The sequence below is a fragment of the Mycteria americana genome, unplaced genomic scaffold (genome assembly GCF_035582795.1).
Source record: "Mycteria americana isolate JAX WOST 10 ecotype Jacksonville Zoo and Gardens unplaced genomic scaffold, USCA_MyAme_1.0 Scaffold_38, whole genome shotgun sequence".
NCBI classification, from domain to species: Eukaryota; Metazoa; Chordata; class Aves; order Ciconiiformes; family Ciconiidae; genus Mycteria; species Mycteria americana.
In genome coordinates this window covers 1,981,520-2,006,582 of record NW_027445625.1, presented here as the reverse complement: position 1 = coordinate 2,006,582, position 25,063 = coordinate 1,981,520, and the positions used below count along the sequence as shown (strand labels likewise).

General features: G+C 51.5%; 3 protein-coding genes across 3 annotated transcripts; 1 reads left to right on the top strand and 2 right to left on the bottom strand.

The window, feature by feature from the left end:
• The first annotated feature begins 8,483 nt into the window (after nucleotides 1-8,483).
• Nucleotides 8,484-9,419, top strand: LOC142403539 (olfactory receptor 14C36-like). The gene has a single exon (XM_075489792.1). The coding sequence runs from the start codon at nucleotides 8,484-8,486 to the stop codon at nucleotides 9,417-9,419; it is 936 nt and encodes a 311-aa protein (XP_075345907.1).
• A 390-nt stretch (nucleotides 9,420-9,809) lies between these two features.
• On the bottom strand, nucleotides 9,810-20,521 carry LOC142403538 (uncharacterized). The gene is made up of 10 exons (XM_075489791.1): nucleotides 20,386-20,521; nucleotides 20,224-20,275; nucleotides 19,347-19,407; nucleotides 17,034-18,424; nucleotides 15,449-15,637; nucleotides 14,874-14,970; nucleotides 14,076-14,159; nucleotides 12,780-13,058; nucleotides 12,076-12,137; nucleotides 9,810-10,050 (listed from the first exon to the last, which is right to left on the bottom strand). The coding sequence occupies exons 1-10, from the start codon at nucleotides 20,519-20,521 to the stop codon at nucleotides 9,810-9,812; spliced, it is 2,592 nt and encodes an 863-aa protein (XP_075345906.1).
• Nucleotides 20,522-21,138: 617 nt separating this feature from the next.
• On the bottom strand, nucleotides 21,139-22,086 carry LOC142403537 (olfactory receptor 14J1-like). The gene has a single exon (XM_075489789.1). The coding sequence runs from the start codon at nucleotides 22,072-22,074 to the stop codon at nucleotides 21,139-21,141; it is 936 nt and encodes a 311-aa protein (XP_075345904.1). The 5' UTR covers nucleotides 22,075-22,086.
• Between the last annotated feature and the right edge of the window lie 2,977 nt (nucleotides 22,087-25,063).

The window sequence follows — 25,063 nt, the reverse complement described above, 5'->3', positions numbered from 1 at the left end:
AAAGGCCCAAAGTGCAACCCCGGGAACCACAGGCTGTACAAGTTCATATGATGAGGAGTGAGCCACAGAATGAGTGCTCCTGGGTGACATTTCTGGGCACCAGAAAGAGAAGAGCATCAGCATGGACACTGCAAGGGTAAACTATGCCTCGCCAACCTCATTGCTTTCATGATGAAGTAACTCCATTTGTGTACGACAGGAGAACAGTAGATGGCATTTACCTCCACTTCAGCAAGACTTCTGGCATGGTCACCCTCAATATTCTTGTACCCATCTTAGGCCACTAGAGTCTGGAGGGATAGACAAGCAGTTGAGCAAAACACCAGTTGGATGATGGGGCTGAGAGAGCAGTGGTGAAGGGGTCATACCCTACCTGGAGGCCACTGGGACACAGTGGGGCATTGTGGGACAGCACAGGGGACTCTCCTGGGACCTGGGCAGTTTTACACCTGTGTCCGTGACCTGGAGGAGGCAACTCTGACCACATTTGTTGATGCCATTAAACTGGGAGGACGATTCCTGTGCCTTCAGATTGCATCCAGGAGAAGGACTGTCTTGTGAGGAACGTCATGAGAGAAGAAGGACAATGGCCAGGTCCTGCGCCTGGGATAGACTAACACCCTGCAGAGGCAGGGTCTGGGCGCTGCCTAGCCAGAGAGCAGCTCTGCAGAAAAGGCCCTGCTGGTGCTGGGGGACAGAAGGCAAAACACGGTCCAGCAGCGATCCACACGATCCAGTGCAACCTGGTGGCAAACAAGGCCAGCAGTGTCCTGGAGTGTGTAAAGAAGATCCCCCTACTCCCTCATAATCTGTCATACTCCCTCAAACGGGTGGAATTAGCCATGCAGACTGAGATCTCTGCAATTCAACCTGTTCACCATTCCTGAGTACATCTTACGCAGGATGGTCAGCATGGTTGCATAAACAGGCTCTCATCTCTCCAAAACGATCAAAGAGAGACGGGACTGGTGACTTAGGAACGGGACTGGGAGTCTTAAACAGCAGAGATGCTGAAGTACTTGCTAAAAATTAGCCACAGTAACCAATGACTTGCGTGCCCTGAAACACCCTTTACAATCTCTTTCAGCTCTGGGAGCTAACCAATGGCTCTTATCGCATATATTGCCTCAGTGGGGAGAGGAAAAGGAGAAAGACCACCAGTTGATTGTGGATGCACTTGCTGTGACCCAAAACAATGTTTCTTTAGCTCTTAGTTGTGTCCAAGCTCAACTCTGGATGCAATCTACAGTAGCTGCAATTAAACGGGAAGGTGAGGAAGGCACCCTGCCCACTGAAATTCAAAAAGTAATTTGGGATAATGCAACTGAATTGGAGAAAGAATTCCAACCCTGGTGGTATCCAGTTCATTTCACCTACGACCCTACTGACGGCAAAGCCACAGCTTTTGTCTTAACCATACGCAATGCTTCGGTGTACGCCATATACCCAATCATTGTGCTGGGCTTGAATCACAATGGAGCTATACGCTATCCATTAGAACACAGAGTATGGGCCCAACAAAATGGGAACAAATGGCAAACTATTGATGTGAAAGCGTGCGTTGTACGGGAACAACAAGGATTTCTTTGCGAGAGTAACACCCTCAAAGCCCAAGACATTTGTCTGGACACTGAACAAAATGGTTCTGATTTTGAAATACAACCAGATGAAGCCCCTGAAACTGGACTTGTATGTATTGGGAAAGGATGCGCTTGCATGAGAACCTTTTGTGATTTTGTATTTGTAGATCACCTTACTGTAGCTGTAAGTAATCACTCGAATATTTGGGTTTGTAGTTTTACCAGAATTATGGGATGCGACTTCAACTGTTCAGCTCCTGTCACAACTCACCAACTGCTGCAAGCTGACTATACACTGGATCAAGACTTATTAACTCCTACAACACGATGACCTGAAGCAACTGCTGGAACGCGTCCGCAATAACGGACATAAGACATCAGTCACCGTCCACCATGATGCGGAAGAGATACATCACGTCTTAGAACGAGTGAAGCAGGATGGAGGACACTCTTGGTGGGACACTTTGCTAGGATGGTAGCCAACCGCAACCGGAATTCTCAGTAAGATGGTTCATCCAGTTGTTATTCTGCTAATGCTCACTGCGTTATGCTTCATTCTAACCATCGCGCTGGATGTTAGACGTTGGACTATGGTGAAGCGTCTGGCTCATCAAATATCCCCACAAGGTGTCTACGTACTCGATAATCATCACCACGAGAGCATATGGGACACACCCGAGGCATTCCAAATATCGTGAAGCTTGAGTGACTCTAGCCACGGGGTGGATTATGTGGGATAATTGCTGGGGGTGACTTAGAAATTAAACTTATATTCACAGCTTTATGTAAGGTACAGCATTGAAGAAGCTTCCCGGGTGGAATGCGGCTGACATGCAAGGGATCCATTCCATGGAAGTTCCCTAGGCCTGTAACCTTCGACGTTGGTGACGCCAGGGGAACTTGGTGTGCTGACTCTAAGAGGTACTGTTCGGAGGGTGCAGCGCTGTGGAGACGCCGCGGCCAGGCTCTGTAATAATATGTGAACTTAAAGGTGTCCTGGAACTGATAAGCTGCATATTTACTACCCTGGGCCAACAGTCTGCCACGTTTTTGACAAAATGCTGTCCTTTGGTGAACTTTGCTCATTATAACATCATTACAATACCAAAACACACCTCCATCCCAAAAGCTACCCACCTCCAAGGTGCGACCGACCCTCACTGAGCTTGTGCTCTGAATTTTCCCAGCTTATACCTTGAAAAGCGAAGCCAGAAAACTGTACACCAATCCTAAACAAAGGTATGTATGACTAGAGTCACTCAAGCTCCACCCAAAAGGTGAAAGAGTATAAAATGGCTTAAAAGAAAAAGAATGTTAGGGAAGACACCATCGTGTACCACTCCGACCTCTGGGATCAGGCGACGGCCTGAGCCTCTCTTCCCCCACATCGGGACGCCTTTGGGTAAGAGTCGAACACTTGGTTATTCCAAGTGCCTGCCCAGAAAACTTACAAATCTCTCTAGAGTTGCTTTATTATCTGTTAACGAATTTATAGCCAGCAGTGTCACTCATACTCTTGGTATTTGCACGTGCTTTGCAGACAGTGAATTTATCACCGGTAACCCAAAGAACCCGCGTGTCTGTTGCTCTCATAAACTGCACTCTTCATTAAACTAGCCGTGGTTGTTATTGAACATGACCAGACTCTAAGTGTGGCCGTGATACTTCATGCAACACGACTAGACTGGGAGTGTAGCGCGTTATTAGTGAATCCGTAATCGTGAAGTTCAGTTCCCTAAACACGACCAGACTTATCACGTTGTAAATTCATGCTGTCGCCTTAAAACTGATGAGTGGCTGCATATACAGTCCTTAGAAAACAAACCGTTGACCAAGTCTGAGACTAAGACTGGACTTAGCCGCACCTAGACTCCTCTCTGAGAAGGAGTTTAGAAAGCAAGGGGGTCCTGTCTGAACCTCCTGACTCAACGGGAGTGTTCCCCGTCCAGCCACTCCTCAGACTCCTACCTGACAGTAGCTCTTTTAACGCAACAGTCACATTTAGCTATGTAGCAGTCGTAGGCCAGGGCAGCCAGGAGAAGCATTTGATCCTGCCCAACAAAACCAGGACAACATACAGCTGGGCAGCACAGCCGAGGAAGGAGATCCTGCCATCTTCCATCAGGAAACCCACCAGCTTTTTTGGCAGTGACTGACAGGTAGCAGATCTCCAGCAAGGACAAATTCCTCAGGAAGAAATCCATGGGGCTGTGGAGGCTTGAGTCCACCGCTGTGGTGAGTGCAATCAGGCTGTTCCCCGTGAGCACCACGAGGCAGATGAGCAGGAATACTGGGAAGCACAGGCCCTGCAGGCTGGAGTGGTCAGCAAATCCCAGAAGAATGAATCCAGATCCCACCGTGTGATTCTCCACGCCTTTTCTTTGGGGCATTTTCCCTGTACAGAGCAATCCGCACAACAGGCTCTGTTGTGGTTTAGCCCCAGTCGGCAATTAAGCACCACACAGCCGCTTGCTCACCCTCCGCCCCCCGCAGTGGGATGGGGAGAGAGTCCGAAGAGCAAAAGTAAGAAAACTCGTGGGTTGAGATAAGAACAGTTTAATAATTGGAACACTAACAATAATAATAATAATAAATTGTAATGAGAAGGAAAACAAGTGAGCAAGAGAGGAACAAAAGCCAGGAAAAAAACCCCAAGTGATGCAACTGCTCACCACCCTCCGACCAATGCCCAGCCAGTCCCCGAGCAGCAATTGCAACCCCTCAGCCAACTCCCCTCCAGTTCATATACTGAGCATGATGTCATACGGTATGGAATAGCCCTTTGGCCAATGTGAATCAATGTGAATCAATGTGAATCTTGGCTCCTGGCAGAGCATGGGAAGCTAAAAATCCTTCACCAGTGTAAACATTACCTAGCACCAACTAAAACATCAGCGTGTTATCAATATTATTGTCATACTAAAACCCAAAATACAGCACTAGAGGAGCTACTAGGAAGAAAATTAACTCTATCCCACCCCAAACCAGGCCACTTCCTTTGCTGATGGCTCATGTTTTGCCTAATGAAACCCAAGGACGGCCACAGCCTTTCCCATAGAGCTGCTACCCAGCTAGGCAGTCCCTGGCATCTATCACTGCAGGGGCTTCATCCACCTTAAGGTCAGGACTTGCTGCATATCACGAGGTTCCTGTTGGTCCATCGCTCCAGCCTCTTTACGTCCCTTGCAATGGCAGCCCTGCCCTCCATTGTAGCGTCTGCTCTCCTCAATAGGCTGTCTTCTACAAATGTTATGAAAAATCACCCTCTCATCTCCTCTGGGTCATTAAGAACACGTTAAACAGGGCAGGTTGCAGGACAGACCCCTGCAGGACCCTGCTAGCTCGAGACCTCCAGACCGAGTACCACACATTAACCACGGTCTTCTGAGCCTCACCATCCAGCTGGTTTTTTAACCAGCTATTTAGGCACCGATGGAGATCATAATATCCTATCTCAAACACAAAAATATTGTTGGGGGGTGATGCTGAAAGCTTTGTTGACTTTCAGGTAAAAGACAACCACTGCTTCTCCACGTCTAGCCATCCTGTCCTTTCCTCATGGAAAGCAAAGATGACGGCCATACACAATCTACCCTGGGTAAATCCAGTCACCTTCTCTTTCAGACACCCAGAAACGGGCTCCAAGGGCACACGCTCGGGGGCAGAACCTTTAGTTCCCCTGCTCATCACCTGGGCATTTTTGAAAGGTGCATGCAATAGCTGGGTGCTCCCAGTCATCAGCCTGTTCCTCCAGTCTCCATGGCCTTTCAAAGATGATGGCGAGTGGCCTCCCTGTGACATCATCCTGCTCTCTCAGCTCCCTGGGATGCCACCCCTCCTGGTAAGGACTGTGGATCACTCATGTGGCCCCTGACTTGGTTCTCATCTACTGCTAGTTGTTCTCCTCCAGAGTCCTGCCTCAAGGCACAAAGGCCCTGGAGCCCTTCCTGCTGAAGGCTGAGGCAAAGAGGACATGGAGTATCTCAGAGCTATCTACAACCACAGACAGAATCACAGAATCACAGAATCATATAGGTTGGAAAAGACCTTTAAGATCATCGAGTCCAACCATAAACCTAATACTGCCAAAAACCACCACTACACCATGTCTCTAAGTACCTCATCCAAACATCCTTTAAATACCTCCAGGCATGGCGACTCAACCACTTCCCTGGGCAGTCTGTTCCAATGCTTGATAACCCTCTCGGTGAAGAAAAATTTCCTAATATCCAGTCCAAACCTCCCCTGGCGCAACTTGAGGCCATTTCCTCTTGTCCTATCACTTGTTACCTGGGAGAAGAGACCGACCCCCACCTCTCTACAACCTCCTTTCAGGTAGTTGTAGAGAGCGATGAGGTCTCCCCTCAGCCTCCTTTTCTCCAGGCTAAACAGTCCCAGCTCCCTCAGCCGCTCCTCATAAGACTTCTGCTCCACACCCTTCACCAGCTTCGTTGCCCTTCTCTGCAGACGCTCCAGTACCTCAATATCCCTCTTGTAGTGGGGGGCCCAAAACTGAACACAGTTCTTATTATTGAACAACCGTTCTTATTAAATTCAGCACTGGCCACACAGTATCTTTGTTGCTTCTTTAACTGTTCCTGAAGTGGTAAAGACTCATTATGGTGCCCTTGAATTGCCTTTCCAGTTCAGGCTGAGTTTCAATCTGGATTATTGCTGTGCTTGGAGGATGCTGTCCTTGAAGACCAGCTGTACTGAGCTCTGCCACCACGCCTTGCCAATTGATTCCGTCACTGTCACACCACTGCCTCCAACACCAACAGGTCCCGCTTATCCTGTCTGTGCCCCTTGCTGAGATCATTGCTGCACATGTGGGCTAAAGCACCCCAGGTGTGGCACCAGGCAAGCTCCTTCTTGCCATAAGGAATCCTGGTACCGCGTGTCCAAGGTCTTGTGTGTGCAAAGGCTTTGCTTCAAAGCAGAGACATGGCACGGACAAAGGACTTTTGAATGTCTTTCTAGCCCTTGGACGACAAAGCAGAATGAAATGCCTAAATTCACTAAACTGAAAACATTCCCCTAGCTTGGAGAAAGCAGATCCTTCCCTGTCACGTTCCTGGTGTCCTGTCTCATGATGGGAGAAGAAAAGGTGATTCTCGTGCCCATCTGTTTTTCTAAGAGAAGAAATTCCACTGCTGGAATCAAGTGTCTCTGCCCAGCTGAGGGAGGGAGCATCAGTGATTACTTCAGCCTTGGGCTGGTCTTCTGCTGATAAGCTGGGCCAGGCTCCTGGGATGCAGGGAGCTTATGGCACCATGGGAGCGCAGAAAGCAGAGAGAGCGCTCTGCCCAGGAGCAGCTCCTCTGCAAAGCTCAGCAGGGCTGAGGGCACTGCCTGCAGGCACTGAGGGGAGACGAGAGAGGCAGAGAGAGGTTAAAGGCAGTCTGGAGTGGAAGAGATCTTCACAGCCCTTCACACTGTAAGTCTCTGGCCACAGGGCAGGGCACATGAGGTCCTGGAGGGATCTCCTAAAGCTGACACATCCCATGGTTGGTTTGGAGGAGAAGGATGAGTTCCAGCGCAGGGATTCCCTGCCACATGGTCAGAGGGCCAGGGTATGACAGCTTGTTTCTCCCTGGGATGGCTGCAGAGTGTGAAGCTGGGTGTGCAGCCAGGAGTGTCCAGAGCTGTCCTTCAGAGCAGAGTCCCTGCACCCCAAGGGGCTGTGTGCCAGGGCAGGGACTCTGCCACCTGCCAGGGTCAGCACTCAGCCTGCCTGGGGAGCTTCCCACGTCGCTATGGGGAGAAGCTGAGTGCACAAGGAGTGACCCCCAGCAAGGCGGGGTCCCTCTACTGTCGAGAGGGTGCGGGTCACGGCTGCTCAGAGCTCCAGACCACCCCCAGGACATTTGCAGAGAGTCCTTTTGAAGACGGGCATCAAGGCAGCATTTGCCTGACAGGGAAGCAGTCTGTGCTTTGACTTTTCTCCTCTTGGTTGGCTGGGTGGGCAGGGGGAGATGGGAACTTTGTTCTCTACTGTGGAGAAGGTACGGAGACCCCAGTTCTTGTTAGGACTTGCCTGAGCTGCTCCTTAGCCCCTGCACATACAGAGATGTCCCGGGGCAGTGCCCGGCTGCAGGAGGTGTCTGCAGGGCAGAGCTGAGCATGCAGCGGGTGGGATGGGGTCTGTGAGCACTGACCGGGAGGAGATATGGGGACAGAGAAAGAGCTCCTGGCAGGGACAGCTCCAGGCAGCAGAGACATGGGCAGGGAGGGACAGGGAGCTTGTTCCAGAAACGCTGTGGGAAGGGTGACTTGCACACCTCTCTGCCATCCCCTGCAGTTCAGACAACTTCCCTGGAGCAAGCCTGTGGTCTCCTCTTCAGCACAGCCTCATGCCCAAGGCCACGGAGTCCAGGGCGTGAGTAAACTCCTTGGCAGCTGGACCTCCAGTCTAGAAGAAGTGCCTGTGTCCTACAATTGCTATACAACAAACAGGCTAAAAATGAGTGCCCTACGTTGTCTCTGTCTGTGAGGTGGAGAGCACAGCTGGATGAGGAGAAGGTTTCTCTGCATGCCCATCTGCATTTCTCTCCATGCTTCATTTTTCTGGAGCATAGCCATTATTCTTCCCTGTTTCACTACCTGTCCGTCATACTCTTGCTCTTGGGGTGAGGGTGCAGGTTAACTTCTATTCTGACTCCGACTCTGGGGTCCTATTCCAGAGGATTCCTCATGGAAACTAGATGTCTAAGCTGTATTTTATACATTCAGGCAGAATGTCCTTCAGTTGGTAGGGTTGGGGAATGGCCTGGCTCATTCCTCATTCAGCTCTGGCAGGGGGATTTCTATGAGAAACGGCATGGGCTTTTCTTCAGGGAAGTCATTCCTAACTTATCACTGTCTTTTCCTCCTTGGACAGGTCCCCAAGCCCACAGGAAGAAAATGTCCAACAACAACTCCATTACTGAGTTCCTCCTGCTGGTGCTTGCAGACACGAGGGAGCTGCAGCTCTTGCACTTCTGGCTCTTCCTGGGCATCTACCTGGCTGCCCTCCTGGGCAACAGCCTCATCATTGCCGCCGTAGCCTGCGACCACCACCTCCACACCCCTATGTACTTCTTCCTGCTCAACCTCTCCCTCCTCGACCTGGGCTCCATCTCCACCACTGTCCCCCAAGCCATGGCCAATTGCCTGTGGGACACCAGGGCCATTTCCTATGCAGGATGTGCTGCCCAAGTCTTTCTGTTTGTCTTTTTCATTTCAGCAGAGTTTTATCTTCTCACAGTCATGGCCTACGACCGCTACATTGCCATCTGCAAACCCCTGCACTACGGGACCCTCCTGGGAAGTAGAGCTTGTGCCAAAATGGCAGCAGCTGCCTGGGGCACTGTTTTTCCCTATGCTCTGCTGCACACTGCCAACACATTTTCAATACCCCTCTGCAAGGGCAATGCCCTGGACCAGTTCTTTTGTGAAGACCCCCAGATCCTCAAGCTCTCCTGCTCAGACGCCTACCTCAGGGAAATTTGCCTTCTTGTGGTTAGTGCCTGTTTAGCTTTTGGATGTTTTGTTTTCATTGTGCTGTCCTATGTGCAGATCTTCAGGGCCGTGCTGAGGATCCCCTCTGAGCAGGGACGGCACAAAGCCTTTTCCACGTGCCTCCCTCACCTGGCCGTGCTCTCCCTGTTTGTCAGCACTTTAATGTTTGCCTACCTGAAGCCCCGCTCCATCTCCTCCCCGTCCCTGGATCTGGTGGTGTCAGTTCTGTACTCGGTGGTGCCTCCAGCAGTGAACCCTCTCATCTACAGCATGAGGAACCAGGAGCTCAAGGATGCCCTGAAGAAACTGTTTGAACACATACTGTTTCAACATCATTAAGGTATCCATCCTCTTTATATGACTCCCAGGGTATCTCAGGAAAAGTCAGGACTATCTTGTGTTCTTTTCTTTATTTTACATTCTTTTTTTTATAGGTGTGATAATATTAATTGCAATGAAATAGTATTATACATCCCGATTCTTCTTGACATTCAACATGTTTTTTTTGAGGAACTATCCTAATATATCTAAGGAACCAGTCTCCTTGCATAAATAAAGAATCCAGCAGAAAATCATGTTTGAGCTCCACCTCTTCAAACCTTTCTGGAGCTGAGGACACAGCACCAGAATGCAGAAGCGAGAGCCAGAAGTCCAGATGCCGCAGGGAGGAGCAGCCCTGTGGCCCTCAGAGCTGCCTCCGCTGCCTGGTGGGGCACTTCGACCTTGGAGTCAGGGCTGCTGCTTCTCTGGAGCCATGGCCATGGACCGCATCAGGACGTGATGTTCTCCGTGCTGGTCTCTCCTCACTTCCACACTCTCCTGCTGTGTCCTTAGGCCTGTGTAAGCTATAAGGTCTCCTGCAACTTGAGATGATAGTCCTATTTTCTGCACAGTGGCATCCCAGTGGTTGCAAGCGGGACAGAACAGGCCCTCCTCACAGCCTGCAAAAGCTGTGCATTGCAACAGGATGCTACATGAGAGTGACACATGCAGAAAGCCATGGCATGAGGGTGATGATATTCCAGCATCCCTGAGGTCCCTTGCAAATCCAATAAAGACAGAGGCAGAAGTAGAGAGGTAACATGTGCCAATATAAATACAGTAGTTCTTCTGAGCAATGTTTCTCCATTCGAAACATTGGTAAGAAAATTCACTGTGATAAGTGGCTGCATAAAACTCTTTACATAGAGAAGAGAGCATAATCAGCTTGCTAGTACATACCCTTGGTGCTGTTAATACAAAATGATGAAAAAGTAATGGAAATTCATAAAAATCTTAGCAATGCTGGAAACGAAGACTTTTTCAGCTATTACATTGAGTTCTCTTCTGCAGAGGTCTCAAGTTTGTCCTAAAATCTGCATTGAGGGCTTGATTCAATCATCCACACAGAGGTGGCCACTGCTTCCAGGATGCCCTGGGGTAGCTGAAGCGCCCATGTGGGAAATGTGTCCCAGGAGTTATGGGAACCCTTCTGGAGCATGAGCTGGTATGCAGGCAGGGTACATCAGGGGTGGTGGAGGGCATGGCCTGCCTTCAGTGCTGCTGGGGTGGCTGAGCAGGGACCTCTCCAGCACAGCAGCATATTGTGTCCCCTTGGATGCTGGCTGTGAGGTCACAGAATCACAGAATCACAGAATCACAGAATCATATAGGTTGGAAAAGACCTTTAAGATCATCGAGTCCAACCATAAACCTAACAGTACCAAAACCACCACTACACCATGTCCCTAAGCACCTCATCGAAACGTCCTTTAAATACCTCCAGGGATGGCAACTCAACCACTTCCCTGGGCAGCCTGTTCCAATGCTTGATAACCCTCTCGGTGAAGAAAAATTTCCTAATATCCAGTCTAAACCTCCCCTGGCACAACTTGAGGCCATTTCCTCTTGTCCTATCACTTGTTACCTGGGAGAAGAGACCGACCCCACCTCTCTACAACCTCCTTACAGGTAGTTGAAGAGAGCGATAAGGTCTCCCCTCAGCCTCCTTTTCTCCAGGCTAAACAGTCCCAGCTCCCTCAGCCGCTCCTCATAAGACTTCTGCTCCAGACCCTTCACCAGCTTCGTTGCCCTTCTCTGCACACGCTCCAGTACCTCAATATCTCTCTTGTAGTGGGGGGCCCAAAACTGAACACAGTATTCGAGGTGTGGCCTCACCAGTGCCGAGTACAGGGGCACAATCACTTCCCTAGTCCTGCTGGCCACACTATTTTTGATACAAGCCAGGATGCCATTGGCTTTCTTGGCCGCCTGGGCACACTGCTGGCTCATATTCAGCCGGATGTCAACAAACACCCCCAGGTCCTTTTCCGCCAGGCAGCTTTCCAGCCACTCTTCCCCAAGCCTGTAGCGTTGCATGGGGTTGCTTTGACCCAAGTGCAGGACCTTGCACTTGGCCTTGTTGCACCTCATACAATTGACCTTGGCCCATCGATCCAGCCTGTCCAGGTCCCTCTGCAGAGCCTGCCTACCCTCCAGCAGATCAACACTCCCACACAACTTGGTGTCGTCTGCAAACTTACTGAGAGTACACTCGATCCCTTCGTCCAGATCATTGATAAAGATGTTAAACAGAACTGGCCCCAACACCGAGCCCTGGGGAACACCGCTTGTGACCGGACGCCAACTGGAGTAAACTCCATTCACCACCACTCTTTGGGCCCGGCCATCCAGCCAGTTCTTTACCCAGCGAAGAGTACACCCGTCCAAGCCATGAGCAAACAGTTTCTCCAGGAGAATGCTGTGGGAAACCTTGTCAAAGGCTTTACTGAAGTCTAGATAGGCAACATCCACAGCCTTTCCCCCATCCACTAGGCGGGTCACCTTGTCACAGAAGGAGATCAGGTTGGTCAAGCAGGACCTGCCTTTCCTGAACCCATGCTGGCTGGGCTTGATCCCTTGGTTATCCTCTACATGCCGTGTGATGGCACTCAGGATGATCTGCTCAAGGCACCTGGCTGGCCACAGGACTGTGGGAATCCCTTTCCCTAAGTACCTGGTAGGTCCATCCAGGAAGAGGCCTTGGGTATGGTTGTCACGACCCTTCTGCCTGAGTACCTGATGGGACAGCAGTATGCACAGGGTTTGGTTGTGTTTATCTGAGAAGCTGAAAGGCCAGCAGCAGGCAGGTGGCTGGGAAGAGCATGGTGAGGCGACTTCTGTCTAGTCAGCTGGTGCAGCAAGTCTTGCAGATCCCGTCTGTAGAAGGGTCAGCCCCTTTTGCTCCTGTGATCACTTGCAGTGTGTCCTTAGAAGGAAAAAATCCAAGTCACCATTTCTACTGCCCCCAAAAGAGGCTGTTCACATGTGAATTTGTTGTGGCAGGTTTAGAGATAGGTAAGGACATGCAGTTGGCCTCATCCCTGCTATCAGGTGGGAGCTTCCTGCAGACTTCTCACTACAATCAAATTTATTCTGCAACCCAGCTTGACTGTCATCTGCACAACACAGCCTGAAGGCCAGGCTGTACATAGGGCACAGCACAGCACAGGCCTGGGTCTACTCAGGTTTACTGTTATGTGCATCACTAACTTCTTGGAGTACAATGGTCTTCTGGTCAGGACCACTGAGCTGCCCGAGGAAGGCTGGGAAGAGGATGGGTTATCCTCTAGGCAGCTGGAGGAAGGGACACAATTTTAGGCCCTGGTAATCACTGCGGACTTTGAAGACCATGGACCTCTGCTAGAAGACCTCAGTTACAGGGAAGGTGGCAGGTGATCCCTGACCCGGCATGGTGACAGTGCTCTCCTGGATATGTTTTTCACGAGAAGACAAGGCAGGAGTGGTGGAAGATGTGGAGGGTAGCTCTGGCTGCAATGTGAGTGAGGTGGTGTAGTAGAAAACCCTGAGGGAAGTGAGCAAGACAAATTGTAGCAGGGCTGAGTAGAGAGGAAGGATCACCTCTATCAGCCCTTCGGCAGTGCTCTTCCTAATGCAGCCCAGGATGCCGTTGTCCGCCTTTTGTGCAAAGGTGCAATGCTAGGAGAAGAGAAGGCTTCCACAAATCTGAAGGCACCACAGGCACCACAAATCTGGTGGGCCATCTGTACGAACACATTAAAAGCTGTCCAAACAGAGCTTCACTCCAGGGGGACCTTGAGAAAGTCTCAGATTTGGCAATAGAAGCCTCATGAAGTTTTACAAGGAGAATGTGTGAGTCCTTTCTTGGGGGCAGAATAATCCCAAACATGAGGGCAGGCTGGGACCTGAACAGCTCAGCAGTGACCCTGAGGAGAAGGGCCTGGCCTCCCAAGGGATGCCATATGAGCCAGTGGCCCATGCTCAAAGTTAATGAGGCCACCTGCAGATAGGGCTGCATTAGGAGGAGCGTGGCCACCCAAGCAAGAGAGTTATCATCATCCCCGTCGCCTCAGCACTGCTCTAGCCACATCTGGACTAGTGCGTCTAGATGTGGGGCTTCCGAGTCTGGAGGAATGAGGAGGAATTGGAGAGGTTCTAGAGGAGATCTGCCAGGATGGGGTTTGGGGCCTCTGTGGAGAAGATGAGAGGCCTGGGCTTCTTTAGCCTGGTGAAGTGGAGGCTCAGGGCTCTATAGTAGTAGCCTGCAAGTACTTGAAGGGTGCTTTCCAAGATAAGGGAGCTTTTCTTGGTAGTGGGAAGAGAAGGAAACCTCCACAAAGCGCAGCTTAGAAGGTTAAGAGCGGATGCGAGAAAAAAGAAACCTCACTCAAAGAGTATCCTTGTGGTGTAAGAGGTCACCAGAGGGAGTCTGGATCAGCCCATGGCTTTGTGTTTCAAGGAAAAGGCAGTGAGGGTGGTGAGATATCAGTGAAGGTATAGAAATGCTGGGGTGAGAGCTAGGTGGGAAAGCAAGATGGGTGTCTACAGCATGAAGGGAAAGAGGTGCAGGCATGGGACAGCGTAGGACAGCCGGCACTAGAGACGACTAAGGGCTCTGTCAAAGCTGAAAGGCTCAACAGGACCAAGGGCTTTGGCCCCTTGGCTAAGGCAGTTGCCTCTACCACTGAGACCTACAAGGAGAAACTTTCTTTTGAGGCTCTGGAACTTGTTTTGTCCTTGCCCCTTCTTTGGGAGGCCAGGAGGTGCCATAGAATTCTCCTACACTTGGCGTTGCTCAGTCTCACACCCCACTGCCCCCAGCAAGAGCCCTGAGCCACGCGTGAGGGACAGGGTCTGCCTTCCCAGGGCCTGGGGGTCAGGGCTTGGCCTTTCTGCTTCCTAAAAGAAACCAAGGCTTTCCTCAGCATTACAGCTGCCTGCACAGTGCCTGTGCCTACCTGCAATCATGGCCTCCAGTTCTCTGCTCTAACAAGGCCATGGGGAGGCTTTGTCAGTAATGGCCCTCAGTGGGGCCCATTAATGCTTCAAGGTACTTTGAGTTTTGCTTCTGACTTCTTGAGCAGTTTGTTCAATCTTCCCTCAGGATCGGAGGTCCATGGACTCAGCACCAAATGCACCATGGGGCTCATTAAAATACAGAAAGCCCTAACGAGCCACGTCTCTTCCTGTAATTCTCTTCAAGTCTCCACGAGTTGTACAGCTAATTAGAGAGGTTTCATAGAGTAGCTAAGGAGGAAGATTTCAAAGTGCATCTAATAATTTTTTTTTTTCTTTTAAAGGATATTTTTTATCAGTTTCAATTTAGAGAAGAGGTGATAGATGCATTCTCCAAGTGATATTGATGCAGGGTGTCTCCTCAGGAGGTCTGGACAGGTAGGAGAAGCAGTCCCTTGAGGTCTCACACTGTATGGAGAACTTTGCTCCTCACCTCCCAAAGTTCACCATTTCTGACATTGGCTATATGGGAATTACATCCCTGTTCCTTGCATCAAACTTCTCCAGTGATCTCTGCAGCTGGATGTCACAGCCCCATTGCACCATTTCCCACATTCTCTCCTTGTAGAACTGGCTGCACACAGGCACAGAAGACATTTTCCTATTCGTAAGGAAAGAAAATTAAAGCATGACCAGTTTTCATAAATATCAATATACACTCTCTAACCACATGCTAAGTATAAGCTGCCTCTAATGAGGTCGCCTCTCCACAAGGGATAATCTTATCACAAATATCTTAGAGAGAGATAGAAAAAGATAGATATGAGCATAACTAAAGTGTTGGCTAAAGAGACCATTAGACTAGTGAAAGGCAGGCAAGCTCTTAACTCCTTGAAGCTTAAAGCAGTTGCATAGGTGAGAGGTATCTGAATGAACAAAGATTAAGGGGAGGAGACAAATGGAGAACAATGGAAAGGGCCTTTGTATGGACAGTCTGCATCTGCAAAGATGACATTACAAATGGTCATTGGATCAGGAGAGGTGAAAGTATATGAAAGAGTAGAGAAACTAAATACACGGTGTAACAAGCAGAGGAGTGGTCATGAAGTTACAGGGCAAGATCAATATTTCTTTGAGTATTCCTTTTCAAAGGACATGGAATTGGTCCAGGTGTCTTCTGGATGAGGAGAAACCACTGTTGCACCCATCTTTGAATACGGCCAACAGTGCAACCCAGGGAACCACAGGCTGTACAGCCTCGCTTGGGTGATCCATTGAATGACTCCTCGTGGGTGACATTCCTGGGCACGTGAAAGAGAAGAGCATGAGCATGGACTTTGCAAGGGTAAATCATGCCTCGCCAACCTGATTGGTTTCATGATGAAGGAACTCCATTTGTGTACGACAGGAGAACAGTGGATGGCATTTACCTCTGCTGCAGCAAGACTTCTGGCATGGTCTCCCTCAATATTCTTGTACCCATCTTAGGCCATTACAGTCTGGAGGGATAGACAAGCAGTTGAGCAAAACACCAGTTGGATGATGGGGCTGTGAGAGCTGTGGTGAAGGGGTCATACCCTAGCTAGAGGCCACTGGGACATAGTGGGGCATTGTGGGGCAGCACAGAGGACTCTCCTGGGCCATTTGCAGTTTAACACCTGTATCCATGTCCCGGAGGAGGCAGGGCTCAGCAAGTTTGTCGAGGGCACTAAATTGGGAGGAGGATTCCTGTGCCTTGGGATTGCATTCAGGAGAAACCTGACAGGCAGAAGCACTGTCCTGTCAGGACCTTCATGAAATAGAAGGAAAATGGCCAGATCCTGCGCCTGGGATAGACTAAGACTCTGCAGTGGCAGGGTCTGGGCACTGCCTTACTGGGGAGCAGCTCTGCGGAAAAGGCACTGGTGGTGTTGGGGAAGGCAGAACACGTTCCAGCAGTGATCCACACGATCCAGTGCCACCTGGTGGCAAAGAAGGCCAGCAGTGTCCTGGAGTGTGTAAAGAGGACCCTGGCCAAAGGAGTGAGGGAAGGATTGTCTCCCTCTGCTCATCACTTCTTAGACCACCAGTACACTACTGTGTCCATTTCTGCACCCCCAGTTCAGGTGTACTGGGTCTGGCTGGGAAGGGGTTAACTTCCGTCGTAGCAGCCCCCATATCACAGAATCACAGAATCACAGAATCATATAGGTTGGAAAAGACCTTTAAGATCATCGAGTCCAACCATAAACCTAACACTGCCAAAAACCACCACTACACCATGTCTCTAAGTACCTCATCCAAACGTCCTTTAAATACCTCCAGGGATGGCGACTCAACCACTTCCCTGGGCAGTCTGTTCCAATGCTTGATAACCCTCTCGGTGAAGAAAAATTTCCTAATATCCAGTCTAAACCTCCCCTGGCGCAACTTGAGGCCATTTCCTCTTGTCCTATCACTTGTTACCTGGGAGAAGAGACCGACCCCCACCTCTCTACAACCTCCTTTCAGGTAGTTGTAGAGAGCGATGAGGTCTCCCCTCAGCCTCCTTTTCTCCAGGCTAAACAGTCCCAGCTCCCTCAGCCGCTCCTCATAAGACTTCTGCTCCAGACCCTTCACCAGCTTCGTTGCCCTTCTCTGCACACGCTCCAGTACCTCAATATCCCTCTTGTAGTGGGGGGCCCAAAACTGAACACAGTATTCGAGGTGCGGCCTCACCAGTGCAAGTACAGGGGCACAATCACTTCCCTAGTCCTGCTGGCCACGCTATTTTTGATACAAGCCAGGATGCCATTGGCCTTCTTGGCCGCCTGGGCACACTGCTGGCTCATATTCAGGCGGCTGTCAACCAACACCCCCAGGTCCTTCTCTGCCAGGCAGCTTTCCAGCCACTCTTCCCCAAGCCTGTAGCGTTGCATGGGGTTGCTGTGGCCCAAGTGCAGGACCTTGCACTTGGCCTTGTTAAACCTCATACAATTCACCCCAGCCCATCGATCCAGCCTGTCCAGGTCCCTCTGCAGAGCCTGCCTACCCTCCAGCAGATCAACACTCCCACACAACTTGGTGTCGTCTGCAAACTTACTGAGAGTACACTCGATCCCTTCGTCCAGATCATTGATAAAGATGTTAAACAGAACTGGCCCCAACACCGAGCCCTGGGGAACACCGCTTGTGACCGGCCGCCAACTGGAGTAAACTCCATTCACCACCACTCTCTGGGCCCGGCCATCCAGCCAGTTTTTTACCCAGCGAAGAGTACACCCGTCCAAGCCATGAGCAGCCAGTTTCTCCAGGAGAATGCCGTGGGAAATCGTGTCGAAGGCTTTACTGAAGTCTAGATAGACAACATCCACAGCCTTTCCCTCATCCACTAGGCGGGTCACCTTGTCATAGAAGGAGATCAGGTTGGTCAAGCAGGACCTGCCTTTCCTGAACCCATGCTGGCTGGGCTTGATCCCTTGGTTATTCTCTACATGCCGTGTGATAGCACTCAGGATGATCTGCTCCATCAGCTTCCCCGGCACCGAGGTCAGGCTAACAGGCCTGTAGTTCCCCGGGTCCTCCTTCCGGCCCTTCTTGAAGATGGGTGTCACATTAGCTAATCTCCAGTCAGCAGGGACTTCCCCAGTTAGCCAGGACTGCTGGTAAATGATGGAAAGGGGCTTGGTGAGCACATCTGCCAGCTCCTTCAACACTCTCGGGTGGATCTCATCAGGCCCCATAGACTTGTGAGTGTCTAAGTGGTGCAGCAGGTCACTCACCATTTCCCCCTGGATCATGGGGGCTCCAGTCTGGTCCCCATCCCTATCTTCCAACTCCAGGGGCTGGGTACCCATAGAACATTCGGCCCTGCTAATAAAGACTGAGGCAAAGAAGGCATTAAGTACCTCAGCCTTTTCCTCATCCTTGGTCACTGTGTTTCCTCCCCCATCAACTAGGGGCTGGAGATTCTCCTTACCTCTCCTTTTGCTGCTAATGTATTTGAAGAAGTGTTTTTTGTTGTCTTTTATAGCAGCAGCCAGACTGAGCTCTAGCTCAGCTTTGGCCCTTCTAGTTTTCTCCCTGCACAGCCTCGCTACACGTTTGTAGTCCTCCTGAGTTGCCCGCCCCTTCTTCCAGAGGTCATAGACTCTCCTCTTTCTCCTCAGTTCGAGCCAGAGCTCTCTAGTCAGCCAGGCCGGTCTTCTTCCCCGCCGGCTCGTCTTTCGGCACCTGGGGACAGCCCGCTCTTGTGCCTTTAGGACTTCCTCCTTAAAGAATGTCCAGCCTTCCTGGACCCCTTTGCCCATAAGAGCTGCCTCCCAGGGGACTCTGTCGACCAGTCTCCTAAACAGGCTGAAGTCCGCCCTCCAGAAGTCTAAGGTGGCAGTTTTGCCGACCCCCCTCGCCGCTTCTCCACGTATCAAAAACTCTATCATTTCATGATCGCTCTGCCCAAGACAGCCTCCAACCATCACATCGCTCACAAGTCCATCTCTGTTGGTGAACAAGAGGTCCAGCGGGGCACCTTCCCTCGTTGGCTCACTCACCAGCTGCGTCAGGAAGTTATCTGCCACACGCTCCAGGAACCTCCTGGACTGTTTCCTCTCTGCTGTATTGTATTTCCAGCAGACATGGTGCCATGTTTTGCATTTGTGCCTACAACAGTGTTGGTAACACAGCCGTGTTTTGGCTATTGCTGAGCAGTGTTTGCACAGCGTCAAGGCCTTCTCAGGTTCTCACTCTGCTCCCTCCCAGTGAGTAGGCTGGGGGTGGGCAAGAAGTTGGAGGGACGACACAGCCAGGACAGCTGACCCCAAGTGACCAGAGGGATATTGCATCCCCTATGACGTCATGCATAGCAGTAAAAGCTGGGGCAGAGGAAGAAGGAGGAGTTTTTTGTCATTCAAGGTAACTGTTGCTGGCAGACTGTCTGGGCATCAGTCTGCTTGTAGGAGGTGGTAAGTGATTGCCTTTGTGTCGCCTGTTGGTTTTGGCTGATGTTTGGTTTTATCTTTTTTCTTTCGCCTATTTGTATTTATCTCAACTCACAAGCTGCACAGCAGCAGGAGTAGAGACCTGGCTGGCTAAGGAGTGCCCAGAGGAGAAGAGCCTGGCAACCGGGACGATGCCATATGAGCCACTGGGCCTCACATTTCAAAAGGAAACTGGAGAACGTCCGCAGGATGTCTGCCAAGATGGAGTTAGGGGCCTAAAGCACAAGCAGTGATTAGAGGGAACTGGGCCTCTCTAGCCTACTACTGCAGCAAGGTCTCAGGTGTGGGTGGGTTCTTAATCAATGGGTTGTTAAATATTTGTTGAGACTAGGCCATGAGCACCTGATCTAGCTGTAGCTGTCTGGGCTTGGCTCAGAGACCAGCAGTGGCAAGAGCTATGGGACTTGTGGTAAGTGTCAGTAGGAAACTGGTTCCTTTTAATTAATACTGGCAGTGCAGTTGGGTATCACTGAGCCCCAGAGGAGGACAGAGGTGACCATGCAGCTGAAGTCTCTCCTAAGGCCTGGGGTATATGACCAGACAAGGAAATGGCCGGTGTGTGGGATTCATCTGGGACAGTTTTCCCAGGGCAGCTTCCACAGGGTGTCCAGGGAACATGGCACAGACCGGACCCCTCTCTTTTGCACCTTGTGTGCCTTGCTTCCTTCACCATGACACCTGGACTCTGCATTGTGAGCACCCTACTGTGTGCCCTCGCCCTGCACACCCATAGAGCTTCGCTCTCCACTAGTGCTTTCCTGTCCTGGGCACAGCCCAGCCCACCCCCTCCCCAGCTCCCCCCACCACCTCTGCCCTCTCCCCAGCCCAACCCCACAGAGCAACCCTATCTGGGCTCGTTCCACGGCAGAGCCCGCTGCAGAGCTCTGGGGACTAGCCCCACGGCCCCAGCTCCTATGAAGGTCACAGCATACATTGCGGGGCAGAGAAGGGGGTTCAGGCTCCGCATGAACCCCAGGGAAGGTGCTGGTAAAAAGGCAGGAGGGAATGGGGGCTAGGCACTCTCTGGCTCTCCTAAATTCATATTGTCGGTGATCCCCAACCCTGACTGAATTTGCCCCCTCCTCTGCTCCCACCAGCACCATTCCCCAGGACAGCACGACAGTCCTGGCCCTGGGCCTCCTCAGGCGGCTCCTGCATCTCTTCAGTCTGCCCTCCCTTTACCTGCTGAGTCCTCGCTGACTGCCATGGCACTGCAGAGTCCTTGTTCATGGATATGTAGATTTACTGCTTTACTTTATGGGACTTCACCTTTACGGGTGTTTCACCTTGTGTGTCTCCATTAACTCCCACCCCAGGGCACGTGGTGAGTCCCCATCGTCTCCTCTCCTCATCTTTCCAAATGCATTTCCAGAGAGTCTGGAATATGCCATTCGTCCTGTCGTACATGAAGAAACCTGAGGAGATAATGGGGAGATCATGGAGAATCTCCCCTGCCATTGGATACCAAGAAGAGAGCTTTTAACCCAGAACATTTGGTCCAGTGGAAGCCAATCGTACTATGAGCTTAACCTCCAAAACATTGAGAAAACAAGAAGAACAGACTCTTTCAAACACCAATTCCTCAGACATTTTTTTGGAAGCAACTTTGGAGGAAGAGCCCACCCTTCAGGCACTGCACCTGGGAGATCCCGTTTTATTGAAGAGCTGCTATTGGGCATGCCACATCTGACACAGTGTTCTGCAAGAGTCAGACACAACAGGATCAAGCCTCAAGACAAGTAGTATGAACCCAGAAAATTATCCATAAGCAGGATTATCACCAGAGAAAAAAACAGACTCGTGCCCTAACATAAACTCTGGGAAATGTGCAGAGAAGGGGAGGCAGGTTATTGTTGGTGAAACAGCGTCCCTTGGACCAGCTTCCATAGGGCACCCTTGAGCTCCTGGTTCCTCATGCTGTAGATGAGGGGGTTCACTGCTGGAGGCACCACCGAGTACAGAAATGACACCACCAGGTCCAGGGATGGGGAGGAGTCGGAGGGGGGCTTCAGGTGGGCAAATGCTGCAGTGCTGACAAACAGGGAGACCACGGCCAGGTGAGGGAGGCACGTGGAAAAGGCTTTGTGCCGTCCCTGCTCAGAGGGGATCCTCAGCACGGCCCTGAAGATCTGCACATAGGACACCACAATGAAAACAAAACATCCAAATGCTAAAGAGACACTGACCACAATAAGCCCGGCTTCCCTGAGGTAGGCATCTGAGCAGGAGAGCTTGAGGATCATGGGGACTTCACAGAAGAACTGGTCCAGGGCATTGCCTTGGCAGAGAGGTATGGAAAATGTATTGGCAGTGTGCAAGAGAGCATTGAGAAACCCACTGCCCCAGGCAGCTGCTGCCATGTGGACACAAGCTCTGCTGCCCAGGAGGGTCCCGTAGTGCAGGGGTTTGCAGATGGCAACGTAGCGGTCGTAGGCCATGACAGTGAGAAGACAATACTCTCCTCCAATCAAGAAGACAAAGAAAAAGACCTGTGCAGCACATCCCAAGTAGGAGATGGCCCTGTTGCCCCACAGAGAATTGGCCATGGCTTTGGGGAGAGTGGTGGAGATGGAGCCCAGGTCGAGGAGGGAGAGGTTGAGCAGGAAGAAGTACATGGGGGTGTGGAGGCGGTGGTCACAGGTTACGGCGGCAATGATGAGGCTGTTGCCCAGGAGGGCAGCCAGGTAGATGCCCAGGAAGAGCCAGAAGTGCAAGAGCTGCAGCTCCCGTGTGTCTGTGAATGCCAGGAGGAGGAACTCGTTGATGGAGCTGCCATTGGACATCTGCTGCTTCTGGGCATGGAAACTGCCAAAGGAGACAAAACAGAAAAATTCAGAGAAGCTTCTCTGAGCAAAATTCCATTCCTTCACTGTGAAATACCTAAGGGTGCTTCTCTTTCCTGGGGGACTGTTATGCATCTCCGAGGCTTCAGCTCTGGTTTGTGGTGGCTGAGTGTGCTGTGCAGAGCAGTGCCCTCTACCCATGGGCTCCTTAAGGGTCAGCCCTGCTTTACAGCAATGACACATGGAGGCAGCAACACCCAGTGTGTTTGGAGGGAGGGTTCCTGGGGAGGGGATCCCTGGGCTGCACTATAGCAGAGGGTAAAAAGCTCAGAAGGACGCTTTCTTCCACAGAGGAAGGTGGGAGATGAGGTGCAGCACATGTGTCTCGTTACACTGTGTGTTAGTATTCAGAGACCCCCATCCCACCTCGGAAATGTTCTTGGAAAGGGTCAAATTCCCCTGTTGACTGTTGCTCTCAGTGTAAAGCTGCGTCAGTGCTCCCATCCAGGTGGCTGCTCTGTCCATCAGCCTGGTGCCCAGCTGCTCTGTGCTTGCACCGCTCTCCGCTGGAGGAGGACTACACACAGAGGTTGTTCTCAAAAAGCAACTGGACTGGACTGGGAGCAGAGGGGACCAGTTCAAGGTGCAGATTTCAAAACACCTCTCCTTTCCAGCACAGCTTTGCAGAGAAGGATGAAGAGGCCAGGACAAGGATGCTGATCCACATGGGCAGATCAGGTGCTCTCGGACATCACCAAGGTCCTACAGGAGAGCTATGCCCTTCTGGGCTGATGCTCACAGCCCCCCAGCACTCCCTGTCCAGCAGAACCTGGTGTCTTAAGGTGATGTCTGCTAAGGGAAGCAGTGTCTCATTGCCCAGCCACTGACTGCAGTGTCTCGAGCCTGGAAAATGAAGAGAGGCCTTGGGCACCTTGGTCCTATGGAAACACCTCCCGGGCAGCACCCTCCAGGGCAGCGTCAGAGCAGGCACCCAACACCCCCACCCCTTGTGCCACACCACCACTCTTATTGCCAGGGACCCCAAGAGCAGTGTTGTGGTTTAGCCCCAGTCGGCAATTAAGTACCACACAGCCGATCGCTCACCCTCCCCCCTCGGTGGGATGGGGGAGGGAATCGGAAGAGCAAAAGTAAGAAAACTTGTGGGTTGAGATAAGAACAGTTTAAGAATTGGAACAACAACAAATAATAATAATAAATTGTAATGAGAAGGAAAACAACTAGTGAGCAAGAGAGGAACAAAAGCCCAGGGAAATAAAAAACCAGTGACACAACCACTCACCAACCACCGACAGACGTCCAGCCATACCCAAGCAGAGACTGCCACCCCCTGGCCAACTCCCCCCAGTTTATGTACTGAGCATGACATCATATGGTATGGAATAGCCATTTGGTGAGTTTGGATCAACTATCCTGGCTGTGCCCCCTCCCAGTTTCTTGTGCACCTGCAGAGCAGGGAAGCAGCGTGTTATCACTATTATCCTCATCCTAAAATCCCGTTTCCTAAAATCAGGAAAGCCTTCTCCTTCCCCAGCAGAGCACAGCACCTCCCAGCTAGCAAAATCCCAGGGCGGTCGCTCTCAGCCCCTTGGCTCTGCAGAGGGAAGTGGCCACGTGTCAGGAGAGATGCAGCTCTGCTGTGCCAGAGCTCCGGCTGCAGAGGAGGCAACTCCTGCCCTGCACCACACAGCCCTGAGGGCAGAGGCTCTGCTGGGTGGGAGACGAGACCGGGGGTCTTGCTCAGAGGGAGGGGGCTGCGTTGGAGGGCATGACAGGCAGCTTGCCAAATTCTCCCTCCCGTGACATTGCTGCTTGCAGTTTCCTATAGCTCTCTGCCCACGTGCCTGCTGCCTGCAGCTATCCCTGCTGGGAAATGTTTCTCTGCCCTCAAGTTTTCCCTGTCAGGGATCACAGACCCCAGCACCAACTACTGTCTGCTCAGCCCTGACCTGAAGAAACCTCCCAGTTTCAAGCACTCTTGAGAGGAACTCCCCGTTTGCAGGCAGTAAGGAGCAGGTCAGACAAACCCTGATGAGGACAGCAGAGGTGATGCTGGTGGTCTCTGGAGGTAGAGGAGTGGGTGAAAGCAGTTTCCTTGGCTCCTACCAGACCTACTGATCTCCCAGTGCAGCAGCTCAGGACTCTCAGTCTCCCTCTCTAAACGGAGAAACACCTTCTCCTTTTTTCCTGAAAGACAGGAAACGGAAAGCATAGACTTAGGAAAGCAGTTTACCTTAGAGATATTCCCTGCCTTGATCTTCCTCTGGAAAAGTCCCCTCTGAAATGCCCTGGGCAGCTCTGGCTGCACACCCTGCCTTCACCCCTTCACACTTGTCTAACAGGAGCCCCTGCACTGGCACTCCTCCGCACAGATCTCGGAGGCTGTAGGCTGTGATAGCTTTAGGAGAGCCTTCCAGGAACCGCAGCTGCATTGCCCTGCACCAAGAGACTTACCGTGTCAGGGGCTGTCACGATTCCTTCCCTTTGAGCTCTCCTCTGTCCTCCCACTCCAGACTGCCTTCAGGCTCTCTCTGCCCTACTCCTTTTCCCAGAGCCCTGCTGTGCTTTGCAGAGGAGTTGCCCCTTGGCAGAGCTGTCTCTCTGCAGTGCTGCCTGCTTACCACCAGCTCCCTCCCTCCCAGGAGCCTGTCTCAGCCCAGCAGTAGAGGACCTGCCCAAGACCTCACTTCCTCTGCCCCCCACCCCACCCTGCCCTCCCTCCAGCTGTCCCTGGGGCTCTCCAGGAACCTCCTTGCAAAGACACTCAAGTAATCACCCATGGTGCCTGTCTCACCTCTGCAGAGACGTTTCTTTCCAGCAGTGCCCTTTCTCCTCTCAGAGACACACGTAGGTCTGAGAATCGCCCTTCCTTGTCCCAGCATTAGAGAGGACACCTGGACACTGGCAGGGAGGGATGTCCTTTGCCCATGCACAGGGAAGGGAATCAGCTGAGTCCATGGAGGCATCTCAT